At 43.8% G+C, this 14,166-nt stretch overlaps 1 protein-coding gene across 2 annotated transcripts in view; it reads right to left on the bottom strand.

The window, feature by feature from the left end:
* The window catches only part of ZMPSTE24 (zinc metallopeptidase STE24), a 94,877-nt gene that overhangs the window by 48,599 nt on the left and 32,112 nt on the right, over positions 1-14,166 (bottom strand). For both annotated transcript variants that reach the window (XM_039511829.1, XM_039511828.1), the window contains one exon: positions 5,605-5,721. In XM_039511829.1, coding sequence (XP_039367763.1) covers positions 5,605-5,721 — 117 coding nt within the window. The remainder of the gene's footprint in view (positions 1-5,604; positions 5,722-14,166) is intronic.

The following is a 14,166-nucleotide window of genomic DNA, read 5'->3' as shown; positions in this document are numbered from 1 at the left end:
GGTGCTAAACTAAGGACTTCCAATGTTGTATTCCAGTTAACTAATAAATCCTACTCTATTTTGAAAAGACTGCTTGATGTCACCGCAAGTATTTGCTGAGATGCACAAGCCTCTGATTAGGAGTCTATCACAGCTGGATTTGCTGGCAAAGCTCACAGTGTGAAATAGGAGTGCTTGAGGCCAAAAGCTCAGGCTTTGAGTGGGTGAGGCTGCATGGCCTATTCTGAAGGAAGAAAGTGAAACCCCTTGGAAGTCTATTACTGAAGGGATTTCTCCAAGACACTGTTTAAAAGCTGGGGCATAGTATGAATCCTGTGGATCTGAGACACTTGTTTTTTCTAAGTCGGTGCGGGCAGGCCTCTTTCAAACAATGGTGTGCTGTTTGGCTTCCCTCTGGTTTTAACAGAGCTGGGGAAAGAAAACTGGAAGATGAATCAGCTGATCTAAATGAAAATTTAAGACTTTTTAAAGAAAGAATTTCAAATGAGGCTAAGAGTTACATGGTGTTCCACAAAGACTAATTAAGGTGGACCAAACATGAATTTCCTCTACTCTCCATGTTTATATTATGTAGTCTTCATAGACAAGTGGCATAAAGAGCAGGCTCTGAGGGTATCAGAAGGGGGACACATCAAACCAGTAATACTATGCTGAGGTCCCAGAAAGGAGGGAGCTCCCAGACTGGGGGAAGCACATAAATGAGCTTCTTGAGGAATCTAACAACTATAGGGTAGGAAGATATGCTATGGCCCTGTACAGGTGGATGATGTGCCCATAATGCTGCTACCTATACCCTTTATGGATAGCCCTGAATGTTTTAGGGCAAGCAGACAGACCAGAATAACAGAAATCAACTGTTCCACGGCTGTTCCAGGGCTTCTAAGGGAGACGGGGATGTTTATTAGAGATTTTACTACTACATATCAACGTGTTCTGGACTTACGTAGAATAGCTTCATTTGATGACCACTAGCTACCCAGCATCCAGGCTGCCAGATATAATGATGCTAGATTTGGGTGTAAGATACAACCTCCATTTTTGTGAAATCACACTGGGTAGAACAGGAGTGATCTACAGCTGTATTGACAGATTTATCAGATGAGAGTACCAGAACTGTCTAAGTCAAGCTGGAACTACCATAATCACTGAGACTGAATCCTGTCCAAGTTTCCTCAGGACCCCTGGTATTAATGGGATCAATGGTTAGGCATACATGAACTCTGGTGTCCATGAGATGAGGAAGGCATATGACAGGGACCCTGGGATCAAACCTCTCTGAAGCAGAACATCCAGCATTTCTTGTTCTGGACTGTGGCAAATAGGGAGCCCCCAAAATAGACCTACTCGCAAAAGATACTCCGCACAACTGAGTTTCACAGATAGTTTGTGGTTGTCTGATCTAGCTATCCTAGCTGATCCAATGGGGCATTTTGTAAGCTTGGAGGATGCAAAGCCACAGGTTAGATTTGAAGATCAATGCACCAGCCTAATGACTTCTTGACAGAGCCAAGTTGATCATGCTCCTCCCCACCATTGCTGTTGTATTGTCCGTCATCACTTGGATTGTGGATCCCTGAAGCAAGGGTTGAAATGCCACATGTTCTAGATGTATGGCTCTGAGCTCAAGGACATTAATGTGGAGAGAATTTCCGGGGAGAGAAAAGGAGAGACACAAGAGGCACAGAAGGGTCTAAGGTGGTCCAGATGAGCTCCCCATCTGAGTATGTGGCATCCGTCATCAACTTCTTGGCAGGTGCTACTCTATCTGGGACAAGGTGTTGCAGTTCATAGCAAAGCTTACTGTGGAATGAAAGAGAAGAGAGAAGATCTATAGTATGTGAGGGGCAGCTAGTGGCCTGAACATCTATGCAAAAGTTGCTCTAGATGCATCTGATACAATGGAATATTCAATGTCTGCTTTCACTATGGCAGACAGGGCTTTGTGGCTCCAGTCTTCAGGAATATCCAGGGAGGGCCAAATGACCACTGAGGACCAGCAAACTCCCCATGGGCATGAAGATTCTGTGAGAAGTCCTCTCCCCATTAGATTGATGCTCACCACCTGAATGCTGGACCCAAGGACTACATGCACAGACTAATGGTATATAAAAGTGTGAATGGCTCTCCAGGTAGATGCCTGACAAATCTGCTGCATAGCCAGGCTCTTCTTTGGCCCAGGAAGCTGAGCTATGATTTGCAACTTACAATACAGACCTTCGATACAAATCCAAGTCAAGTTTGCTCAAACTGTTCTGGAGGCCTTTTGTCCCTTTTTGGGGGTTGTGGCAGAGGACAAAAATGTGGAGAATGTAAAGTCTTGAGTTCTAAGGCAGTAACGTTTTAGGTTTCTACGACAAAAGGGCATCTTATTACAAAACACTAGAAAAGAATCAACATTCCTGACATAGCACCACAAGATGATGGCTATGGAGACAGCAAGCAGACGGCAAATGCCTCACTGATTGAGAACGAAGAATGAGATGGGTGAGGAATGAAGGAAAGTAAGGTCTACCCTCTAGCTTTTCCATTTCCTGGACTCTAGTGAGCAGAGGATAAGAGTGAATTAACTGGCTGAATAACAGTTTCAAGAAAAAAAGCTTGCCACTTGAGGTGATGTAGGATTAGACCACTTTCCAAGACATCTGGGGAAAACAAATCCAAGGCCTAGGGGAGTTCTGAATCTCTTAAAAAAATACTAAGCAGAAACAAATTCCAGACACTATAATAGAATTTGGAGGGGACTGCCTGCAGAACTTAAGGAGAACATCAGTTGCCTGACCAAAGAAACCAAAATATTTCAAGGAAACATTCTCAAAACAGGGTTTGAGGTGAAGATTCTCTAGGCCTTTGTGAACTACTGGGCCTTGAGACAGTAGATATGGAACTAGGGGAAGGCAAGCAGATCCTGGGCTAACAGCATCAGCAATTCATAGAACGAACACCTAAAGGGAATCAATGATGATTATCTTTCCTCTACAACTTTCAGATTCCTCCAAATTCAGTAAAAAGGGGTAAGGAAAATTTACAAATCTCTTCTTCCCTCTCCATTCCAAGGGATTAAAAAGGCATCCATTGTTCAAATGTCTCTGAACTCGCAACAAAAATCAGCATAAACTGGGTAGGCGTTCTTGGCTGTGGAAAGCAGATCCAGACCTGGAGAGCACCATTTTCAGCAGAATGGCCATGTGTTCAGGAGCCTTTCCCTTGACAGGAAGGCATTAGAAATGTAAGAATCTTACAAGATGAGCTGGTCTGAGGGAGGTAAGATAATGTTTTGCAAACATTATAAAAACTGCTTCTACAAACTAGTGCCTTGCTCCAAGTTCTGCTTTGCCTAAATAAGTAATCCACTATATATTGTCCAGTTGAATGACTATTAGGGCAAACTGCATGGACTGGAGTTCGAAAAAAATCCATACATTTCTTTGCCTCCTTGGCCAGGTGCCGTAAGTCAACCCAAAGATAAACATTGCTCATTGGCTTTGGAAATGACTGACCAGTAAAAGTTGTGGAGAGGCACATTTTTGTTTAGATGCATGAGGCTTCCACAAGCCCACGGATTGCCTAAGTGGGGCTAAGAAGGAAATTACTTTTCTCAGAGTTGATTATAAAGTCCATGACTGGGCTGACCTATACACTTGATGTCTGCCTGCCAAGAAGAATGGAGTATCTAGAAACTATCAGCAGCCATTGGTACAATATGCATCTTCTGTGAGCAAAATAGTGTTGCTATGACAACCACTTTGGAGAATACACACAGAGCAGATGGTAGGACAAGATAATAAATTGAAATAGTCATGGTCCAGAGCAAACATCAGGCAACTTCTGCTTCATGAGAACATACTGTCCTGCAAAGGGGAAAAATGGGTCTGTCCTCTTTTTGCTTCTTTATGAAGATGAATGAAAGGCTGAAAGGGGTTTGGTTTTGAACCCACAACATTCTTCCCTCAGATGTTTCTCAGGCATTTAAGTGTGTATGAAAGAAGTGAAATAAAACATGAAGTTTTAAGTATTTTGAACATTTGTCATCTCCTTTCTCAGTTAATCTGTAGTATCTGTGATGCCATGTTCATACTGTCTCCATGGCCCACAGGGAATTTCAGGAAAAAATTGCTAGGCTAGACATGTAATTCTAATGTGTGAAACCAAGAAGATTTTGGAGAACGGAGTGCGGGGGAGCAGAGAGGAGATGGGAGGAAATTTTTCAGGCCTTCTTTATACATCATAGTAAAAAAAGCCTCAGTTATTTTTCATTTGTGAGTCCCCTTGTAGGTTGATGGAAGCAAAACAGTCTCCTGGTTCTACTGCAGTAAGGATGAAGTAACTGTTACCCTGGCTCTAGTTGGAAATGTCTAGAAGTGACAAACAACTAGCTCAGTTACTTTAGGTCTAGCTTTGACCCAGTCCTCCTGGTTCCTAGGAAACTGCAAATAGAAATGAGAAAATCCCAGGGCATCTGGTACTGTGCTCTTGCAAGTGAAGCAGATAAATTGTCTACAATATGAGAAAGGGCTTCTCTGACTCATTTCCCAACTTTCAGCCTGTGTTAAACTGGAACTTTCTGGTGGGCTCTGGGCCCTACAGTCTTTTCCGGGAGAGATATAGTGCTGTGCAGACAGCTACAGCCAAGGCTTCAAAGTCCACAGAAATAAATTGCCTATTATGATCAGGATAGGAATGTTTCCCTCTCACAGAAGCAAACCCTTTCTTCAGAGGAACTGAAAAGAACTAGGGCCATGGAGGAAGGAAGGAAGGAACCAGGTCTGATTTACCCTGAGGAGGTATCCCTAGCTGAGCAAGAGCTAAGGCAGAAATTGAGAAGGGGAAGCTCTTTGAAGAGAAAGGTCCTGCCAGTGTAGGAGGGAGACCTATGCAGGTGATGGGGAAGGGGCAGGTTAAGGAAACTGAAGCTGCTGTTACAAGACAAGTGAGTAGTTTGTAGGAGGTGAGAATGAAGAGGTGACTCTTCTGGTTTAGCAGAAGGCGGAATTCATGAAGCAGATTAAGAAGGTAAACCAGAGATGGTGCTCTCAATCCCAATCAATCAACTACATGAAGTGCCAGGACTCGGGAGGGGTAAGCAGCCGCCTGGCAAAGGAACACTCATTAGACCTCTTCAACACAGGACTGGTAAGGAGAACCAGGCTGTACGAGGCAGAGACAAGACCTGACAATGGAAACGATGTGGAGCCAATAATCTCTCCTGCCTCACCTAGGGTATATATTTCCTCTTCTCTTTGCTGCAACAGCTGCCACCATCTTCCCTGAACAACTTGATGTAAGACATGACTGACCCATTCGTAGGTGCTGGTGTGATGTTTGTGTGAAGGCAGCTGCAGAAAGAACTAAGTACTAAGAATTCGTGGTCTGGAACAGAAAGTGATCTGATGATATAAGGGAAAGAAGAAGCTGACATATCTGTGAATTATGGTCAAAACATTCAGAGATTTAGATTACCACAGAAACATTGATGTCACATTGCATGTGGTAAAAGAAATACTACTGGCAAACAGGAGGTATTTACAGATATTTGTCCATCTGGCATTTTCCATAAACTATCTTTAATTTGGAAAGCTATTTCTGTACAGGTATATTTCACAGTACCTGCTGATTGAAGCCATGTTTCTCCTCTATGACAAAGGTATTATATAGACTCCATGGTAGGCCAGTCACCGCACTGAAGAGTGTAGCAAGCAGCAGGAACACCAATGACTGAGCAATCTATACACAAGAAAAAGAGTTCCTACTTATAAACTTCTTACAACATAATTTAGACATCTTATTGCCAATAAAGCAAATTTATATAAACAGTATAACAGGAACTGGCTGAAAGATAAAGCTAGATAAATTGAGGCTAGAGATAAAGTGCAAATTTTTAATGCTTGGGTCATTAACCAATTGAACAACTTGTCTGGAGATGTAGCAGGTTAAGACTCCAAGTGACTGAATAAAGTTTGGACACCTTTCCAAAAACATGATGTATCTTAACCACAACATTTAAGCTTAATGAAAGATTTATTGGGTAAAATTCTTTGGCTTATGCTAATCATCAGCTTGGACTAGATGATAATAATGGTCCTTTCTGGCCTTAAAACCTATGAATCTATAAACACACATTTATTAGTATTTGAAGATAAGGTAAGAAATATAAAGGGCAAAAAGCGAATATGTTAAGCCCAATAACGTAACAGACATAGGATGCCCTAATTAGAGCCCAGGATACAGAGGGAATTTACATACACAAATTTCTAACAGGATATCCTCCTGAGTCTTGATTTGGAATGAGTGCCATATAAGGAGTTGCATTATACATGGCAATCCACAACAAAATCCTTTTCCATTTAAGACTATAGAACTTTAATTTGGGTTCATTTCTAGGGTATAACAGTAAATTCTGTACTTCTAATGAAAGGCTTTCTTCTAGCTCATCTAAAGGTCTATTCCCCATGCAGTCAAGTGAAGGTACCTAAGGTCCAAATGACAGACCTTTCTTGTTTGTTATGATAAGACCAGTGTCCGTGGTAGAGGTTCAACTAATCCTTTTGACAGATGCATCAAATCCAGATACCACTGTTGTCTGGGCCATGTTGGTGTTATTAAAATCACCCTGGTTTTGTCCGGTTTTATCTTATTCTCCAAATAAGGAGAAACAGAGGAAAAGCATACATTAGACCCTGACCCCAGTGTATTAGAAAAGCATCCAATACAGATTTGTTTTCTTTGCGTGCCCTGGAACAATATCTCTGGCATTTCCTGTTGTTGCTGGATGCAGACAGGTCTATTATTGGGTTCCTCCATAAACTGAAGAGGTGACTCACCACTTCATCCTTCAAAGACCATTCGTCCATCTGACCTGAGGACCTGCCTAGATGATCTGCAAGAGGGTCCTGTTCCCCTGTTATGTGAATTACTACTAGATAAATATCATGTTCTATACAATAGATTTTTGCCCCAGAACCCTAAGTGGCCCCCTCAAGGATTGAACTCACAACCCTGGGTTTAGCAGGCCAATACTCAAACCACTGAGCTATCCCTCCCTTAATATAGCTTTGAAACTTTACTATACAGAAGAAAAACGCTGCTTTTAACCATCTTAATTTAAATGAAACAAGCACAGAAACAATTTCCTTACCTTGCCTTTTTTTAAAAAAACATTTCCCCCCCTTTTTTTAGTAGTTTACGTTTAAACACAGTACTGTAGAGTATTTGCTTTTTTGTGTGTGTGTTTGCTGCTGCCTAATTGCGTACTTTCAGTTCCAAATGAGGTGAGTGGTTGACTGGTCAGTTCATAACTCTAGTGTTCTACTGAATATACATGCTCTGCCTTCTTAGATATGCTGCAACAAGAGGCATTTTGTAAACATCCTGGGTGCAAGGGACAACCTGAAAGGGAGGACCTTGTACTGAAAACAGTCCTCTTTAACAACAAAATGCAGATTCTTCCAATTACACTGTCTTATAAAAATATGGAAGTATGTGTATCTTTTAAGTCCAGACCTGCAACCAGTCCTGGAGGGGAAGAGACAGTATTACAGAAGTTAGAGACAACAATGCCGAAGTTAAATTTCTTTATAGAAGTCTCTCCTTAAATCCAAACGTTCTTAAATTCTTAAATTTCCTTAAATCCAAAATAGGGCAAAGGCTCCCACTTTTGGGAGGGGAACGAGGAATTAGAAAAACAACACAAGTACAACCCTTCCCCCTTGATCTTGCAGGGCTACCTCTATTGCACCTAACCATGTTTTTTAACAAATTGAGATCTCTGTCCCGATATGAAGCAGGTGGGTTGGTTGTGTGTGTGTGTGAGGGGGTGGGCGGGTTTGAACTGAATTATGTAAAACATATGAAAACTTTTAAAATCCATCTGTCTGATGTTATTAACTCCCATTGGTAATAAAAACAGGACAACCAGTTTCAAAATAATGGACAAAATGTGCAAATAGACTGACTTGAAGCTCCATGCCCTTATGTCAAATCTGATATCTTGGAGGAACTGTAGAAGATAAAGACAAAACACTTTCCTTTTATTATTGTGAGGTTTGATTTTCTTCCTGTGTTGTAGTTGGTGTTTTGGGGTGTAACGTTGAGGTTGGAAATCACATGCCCTTCTCTGATAATTGTAATCATAGAATATCAGGGTTGGAAGGGATCTCAGGAGATCATCTAGTCCAACCCCCTGTGAACTGAAGGAGACTAAGAAGTTGAGTATGCTCTTTAATATTTGTTTAATGGAGTTGAATATGGCCTCTTCCTTGTATTAAAGAAACCTAAAGATCTAGTAGTAGATCTTATATTTATACTTCTTCAGCATCTCATCAGTCTGAATACTAAACAGACCTTCTCCTTCAAATGGAAGCTGGGGACGTATCAGTTGGAAGTAACAAAGGAGGAGAAGGACCTCCGAGTATTGGTTGATCACAGGATCACTATGAGCCGCCAATGTGATATAGCCGTGAAAAAAGCGAATGCAATCTTGGGATGCATCAGGCGAGGTATTTCCAGTAGAGATAAGGAGGTGTTAGTACCGTTATACAAGGCACTGGTGAGACCTCATCTGGAATACTGTGTGCAGTTCTTGTCTCCCATATTTAAGAAGGATGAATTCAAACTGGAACAGGTACAGAGAAGGACTATTGGGATGATCCAAGGAATGTCTTATGAAAGGAGACTCAGAGTTTGGTTTGTTCAGCCTAACCAAAAGAAGGCTGAGGGGAGATAGGATTGCTCTCTATAAATATATCACAGGGATAAATACCAGGGAGAGAGAGGAATTATTTAAACTCAGTACCAATGTGGACACAAGAACAAATGGCTATCAGGAAGTTTAGACTTGAAATTAGACGAAGGTTTCTAACCATTAGAGGAGTGAAGTTCTGAAACGGCCTTCCAAGGGGAGCAGTGGGGGCAAAAAGACATATCTGGCTTCAAGACTAAGCTTGATAAGTTCATGGAGGGGATAGTATGATGGGATACTCTAATTTTGGCAATTAATTGATCTTGGACTATTAGCGGTAAATATGCCCAATGGCCTGTGATGGGTTGTTGGATGGGGTGGGATCTGAATCACTACAAAGAATTCTTTCCTGGGTGTCTGGCTGGTGAGTCTTGCCCACATGTTCAGGGTTTAGCTGATCGCCATATCTGGGGTCGGGAAGGAATTTTCCTCCAGGGCAGATTGTCAGAGGCCCTGGGGGTTTTTCACCTTCCTCTGCAACGTGGGGCACGGGTCACTTGCTGGAGGATTCCCTGCACCTTGAAGTCTTTAAACCAAGATTTGAGGACTTCAATAGCTCAGACATAGGTTAGGGGTTTGATACAGGAGTGGGTGTGAGATTCTGTGGCCTGTGTTGTGCAGGAGGTCAGACTAGACAATCACAATAGTCCCTTCTGACCTTAAAGTCTATGAGTCTGTCACAAGGGAGTTCCACCAATCTTAACCATGTGTGTCTCTTTTGTGAGACAGCCAAAGCTACTGATCTTGCTTAAGTATCTGAGGAGTCAAAAGGTGCTCTCAACTGTTGCTTAGCAACATTCACTCCTTCAGTCTAAATTCCTTCCGTCTAAAACTCTCCTCAGTTCCTTCTCTACTGCGGAGTCCTACATTGAGAACTCTGAAGTAGAAGGTAGGAGGGTGGGTTGTGGAGCACCCACAGGGGAACATATCTCGAAGAATCATCGTTACTGCACAAGGTAACAACTTCTTCAGAGTTGTCATCATCTTCTTCAAGTCCCTATGGGTGCTCCACTGTAGGTGACTTCACAGCAGTATCCCCCGTGGAGGGCTGGGACTCAGGAATGGAGTCTGTTACTACAGAAGGTACTGAAGAGCTGAAGATGGCATTGGAAGCTGAATCTCCAGTGATTGCATAATGATCTGCGAAAGTGTGGGCATAGGCCCAAGTCGCTGCTCTGCAGATTTCCAAGATAGGGACACCTTTAAGGAATGTGACTGTGGTAGAAATTGACCTTGTGGAGTTTGTATGGACTCCAGAGACAACAGGTTGCATCCTTGCTAACAGAGATTAATGCAACTCGAGACCCATTTGTATAGTCTTTGAGCCAATATTGCAGAGCCTTCAGCGTTTTCCACAAATGAAAGGAAGAGCTGAGGGGATTTCCTAATGTCCTTAGTTCTGTCCAAGGAGAATGCTAGTGCTCTTCGAACATCTTGCATATGCAGAATTGTCTCGCTGTTGTCACAATGTGGTTTTGGGGGGAAAAACAGGGAGAAGGTGCTATTGATTCATATAGAAGGTGGAGGCAACTTTAGGGAGAAACTTGTGATGAAGCCTCAGGATTACTTTGTCTTTTAAAAAAAAAAAAGGAGGGGGGGGGGGTAGAAATGCTGTCTTCATGGACAGGTGTAAGAGGGAGCAAGTTGCCATGGACTCAAAGGGAGGTCTAGTCAAAGCTCTGAGAACTAGGTTAAGATCCCAGGTCAGAGCAGATGGTCTTACATGTGGGAAGAAATTCCCAATGCCCTTAAGGAAGAGAAAGTTTCTCATCTTGTGCAGTAATGATGGTTCTTCGAGATGTGTCCCCCTATAGGTGCTCCACTGTAGAGTGTGTCGGCGTCCCTGCACTCCTGACCAGAGAATTTTGGTAGCAGTGTTGGTTCAGCTGACCCCACCATGCTTTTCCAAGAAACTAGTCCATGTTGCACAGGCAAAACCTCCCCAGTTCCTTCTCTACCACATAGTGTGTGATGAGAACTCCAAAGTAGAGTGAAGGTGGGTGGGTCGTGGAGCACCCACAGGGACACACACCTTGAAGAACCATCGTTACTGCACATAGTGAGTAACTTCCTCCTCCTCCTCCTCTTCTTCTTCTTCGAGTAGCGTCCCTGCGGGTGCTGCACTGTAGGTGACTCTGGAGCAGTATCCCGCACTGGAGACTGGGGCTTTGGAGTTGAGTCTGTGATAGATAGTACCATAGCGCCGAATCTGGCATCTGCAGCAGAGTTCCTCAGGATGGCATAATGTTCTGCAAAGGTATGTGCAGATGCCCAGGTAGCTGCTCTGCAGATTTCTGATATAGGAATACCCTTGAAGAAGGCGATAAATGAGGAAACTGATCTCGTAGAATGTGTGCAGATTGTGGATGGGGATGCTAAATTGCGAGTCTCGTAACAGAGTTTGATACAGTTCAAGACCCATTTAGAGAGTATTTTGGCAGAAACAGCTGTGCCCCTAACTCTGTCCACGATGGAGAGAAAGTGTCTCAGATTTTCAAATAAAAGACCAAGGGTTTCCTTATATCAAGCACATGGAAGATGGCTTCCCCTTTATCATGGTAAGGCTTGGAATAATATGCTAGAATGTGAATGATCAAATTAGGGGGCAGGTGGGAGAAGAGGAATTCCGTGTCCTTTGCTGGCACACAGTATTTTTATTGGCCTGCTTGCATGTTGGTGGGACTGATGCCGGGGTCTGCCCTATGAGTTTGGCAGGGTTTAGGAGGGCCTTGTTAATAGGGATGGCCATTCTGAATGAGACAGAGGGGTGTAGAATGTCCAAAAGTTTATGGTGTGTCTCATTCATCTCTTGTACTGGTAGTTGTAACATATCTGTCACTCTCTGAGCTAGCTCCTGGAAAAGCTTGAAGTCGCCTGCCTATGACAGAGGAGGGGACATCAATAGTCTAGTCTGGTGATGAAGACAAGAAATTAGTCTGGGGGGGGGGTAATCTCCTCCTCAACTTCAGCCTCCTGTACCCTCTCCTAACTGTTCAGGGGCTTGAATGCCTTTGATGCAGCAGCCAAAGGGAGGTGTATCATTGGCTCCTGATAAGCCAAGCTCGAGCCACGGAAGGAATGATATCTATGTGCCTGCGCCATGGGTCACAGTAAAGCCATTGAGAGGGTGGGAAGGGCCCTGGAGGTTGGTACCACACCTGCCCATACCAAGGAGCTGGTGGTCAGAGGGGCGGTACAGTTGGGATCCATACTGGAAATAAATACTGAAGTTTGGATGAGAGGATCGGCAGGAAACTCTTCTTCTTCGGTTATCCCTCAATACAAGGATGGTGTTTGTTAAGGGAGTTGGTGTATGGTGTGGAGCCACTGTGTTCTGCTCTGTGCCAAGTCCTCCCAGTTTGTTGGAGTGACACCTCCATTTTGAAGCTGTACTTTCAGTATGTCTTTGAGGTGCTTCCACTGCCCTTTGCAAGCCCTTCTTCCCTGACTTAACTGAGAGAAGAGTACTTGCTTCGGGAGTACTTGCTTCCCACAGTATTCTTGCCAGCAAGTTAAAGAAGTATGGGCTGGATGAATGGCCGGTAAGGTGGATAGAAAACTGGCTAGATGGTTAGGCTCAACGGGTAGTGATCAATGCTTCCATGTCTAGTTGGCAGCCGGTATCAAGTGGAGTGCCCCAAGGGTCGGTGCTGGGGCCGGTTTTATTCAATATCTTCATTAACGATCTGGAGGATGGTATGGACTGCACCCTTAGCAAGTTTGCAGATGACACTAAACTGGGAGGAGTGGTTGATACGCTGGAGGATAGGGATAGGATACAGAGGGACCTAGACAAATTAGAGGATTGGGCCAAAAGAAATATGAGGAGGTTCAACAAGGACAAGTGCAGAGTCCTGCACTTAGGACGGAAGAATCCCATGCACTGTTACAGACTAGGGACCGAATGGCTGGGCAGCAGTTCTGCAGAAAAGGACCTAGGGGTTACGGTGGACGAAAAGCTGAATATGAGTCAACAGTGTGCCCTTGTTGCCAAGAAGGCTAATGGCATTTTGGGTTGTATAAGTAGGGGCATTTCCAGCAGATCGAGGGATGTGATCATTCCCCTCTACTCAGCACTGGTGAGGCCTCATTTGGAGTACTGTGTCCAGTTTTGGGCCCCACACTACAAGAAGGATGTGGATAAATTGGAGAGAGTCCAGCGGAGGGCAACAAAAATGATTAGGGGGCCGGAGCACATGACTTATGAGGAGAGGCTGAGGGAACTGGGATTGTTTAGTCTGCAGAAGAGAAGAATGAGGGGGGATTTGATAGCTGCTTTCAACTACCTGAAAGGGGTTCCAAAGAGGATGGATCTAGACTGTTCTCAGTGGTAGAAGATGACAGAACAAGGAGTAATGGTCTCAAGTTGCAGAGGGGGAGGTTTAGGTTGGACATTAGGAAAAACTTTTTCACTAGTAGGGTGGTGAGGCACTGAAATGGGTTACCTAGGGAGGTAGTGGAATCTCCTTCCTTAGAGGTTTTTAAGGTCAGGCTTGACAAAGCCCTGGCTGGGATGATTTAGTTGGGTTTGGTCCTGCTTTGAGCAGGGGGTTGGACTAGATGACCTCCTGAGGTCCCTTCCAACCCTGAGATTCTATGATTCTATGAGGCGAGTGTCAAGCATACGTACACAGTGGCCAGCCCAGCAAAGTTGAGGGTTGATGACCTGCACTTCTAACCCTACTAATGTTGGCTGCAGAGAGACCACTGATGTTAGTGCATTGGTCTTCCCAGCTGATCCTGAGAATCTTCCTAAGGCAGCACTGCTGGAACCACTCCAGCCACTTGAGATGTTATCTGTAGATTGCCCAGGTCTCATCCATAGAGAAGGGTGGGGATGACAACTGCCTTGTAAACAAAGATTTTGATGCCTGTTTTCAGATACCTATAATTGAAGACTCGTTTTAGTAACCTTCCAAAGAATGTGCTGGCACAGCAGATCCTGCATTCAATTTCTGTGTCAATGCTGGCTGTTGGTGAGAGATGGTTGCCAAGGCATGGAAAAATGGATCTCTGCTGATGGTAATTTGTGGAGTCCCAAGAGTAGTTTGTGCAGGTGAGGGCTGATAAGAGTACCTTGGTTTTCCCGATGTTGAGACAGACACCCAGGCTGTGATAGGCATCTGCAAACAGATTTAGGATGCTTTGCAGATCGACCTTTGTGTGTGCGTTATCTGCCAATTGTCATGATCTTAGATTTTGTTTGGAGACATCGGAGATTGAGGAATTGGCCATCTGTACGATACTCAATCCCAATTCTGTCAGGAAGTTGGCTGCGGATGAGAATCGGGATCATGGCAAGGTAAATGGAGAACAGTGATCACAGTGCTGCTTGACACCAGTGCGAATGAAGAATGGTTCAGTCTCTGAGAGGTTGCACAGAATGGTGGCAGTCATCCCATCATGGAGTAGTCTGATGATATAAATGAATT

Source organism: Mauremys reevesii, linkage group 23, assembly GCF_016161935.1.
Source record: "Mauremys reevesii isolate NIE-2019 linkage group 23, ASM1616193v1, whole genome shotgun sequence".
In the NCBI taxonomy this organism is placed as follows: domain Eukaryota; kingdom Metazoa; phylum Chordata; order Testudines; family Geoemydidae; genus Mauremys; species Mauremys reevesii.
Note: the sequence above shows the minus strand (reverse complement) of the source record. Positions and strands in the feature narration are given on the sequence as shown.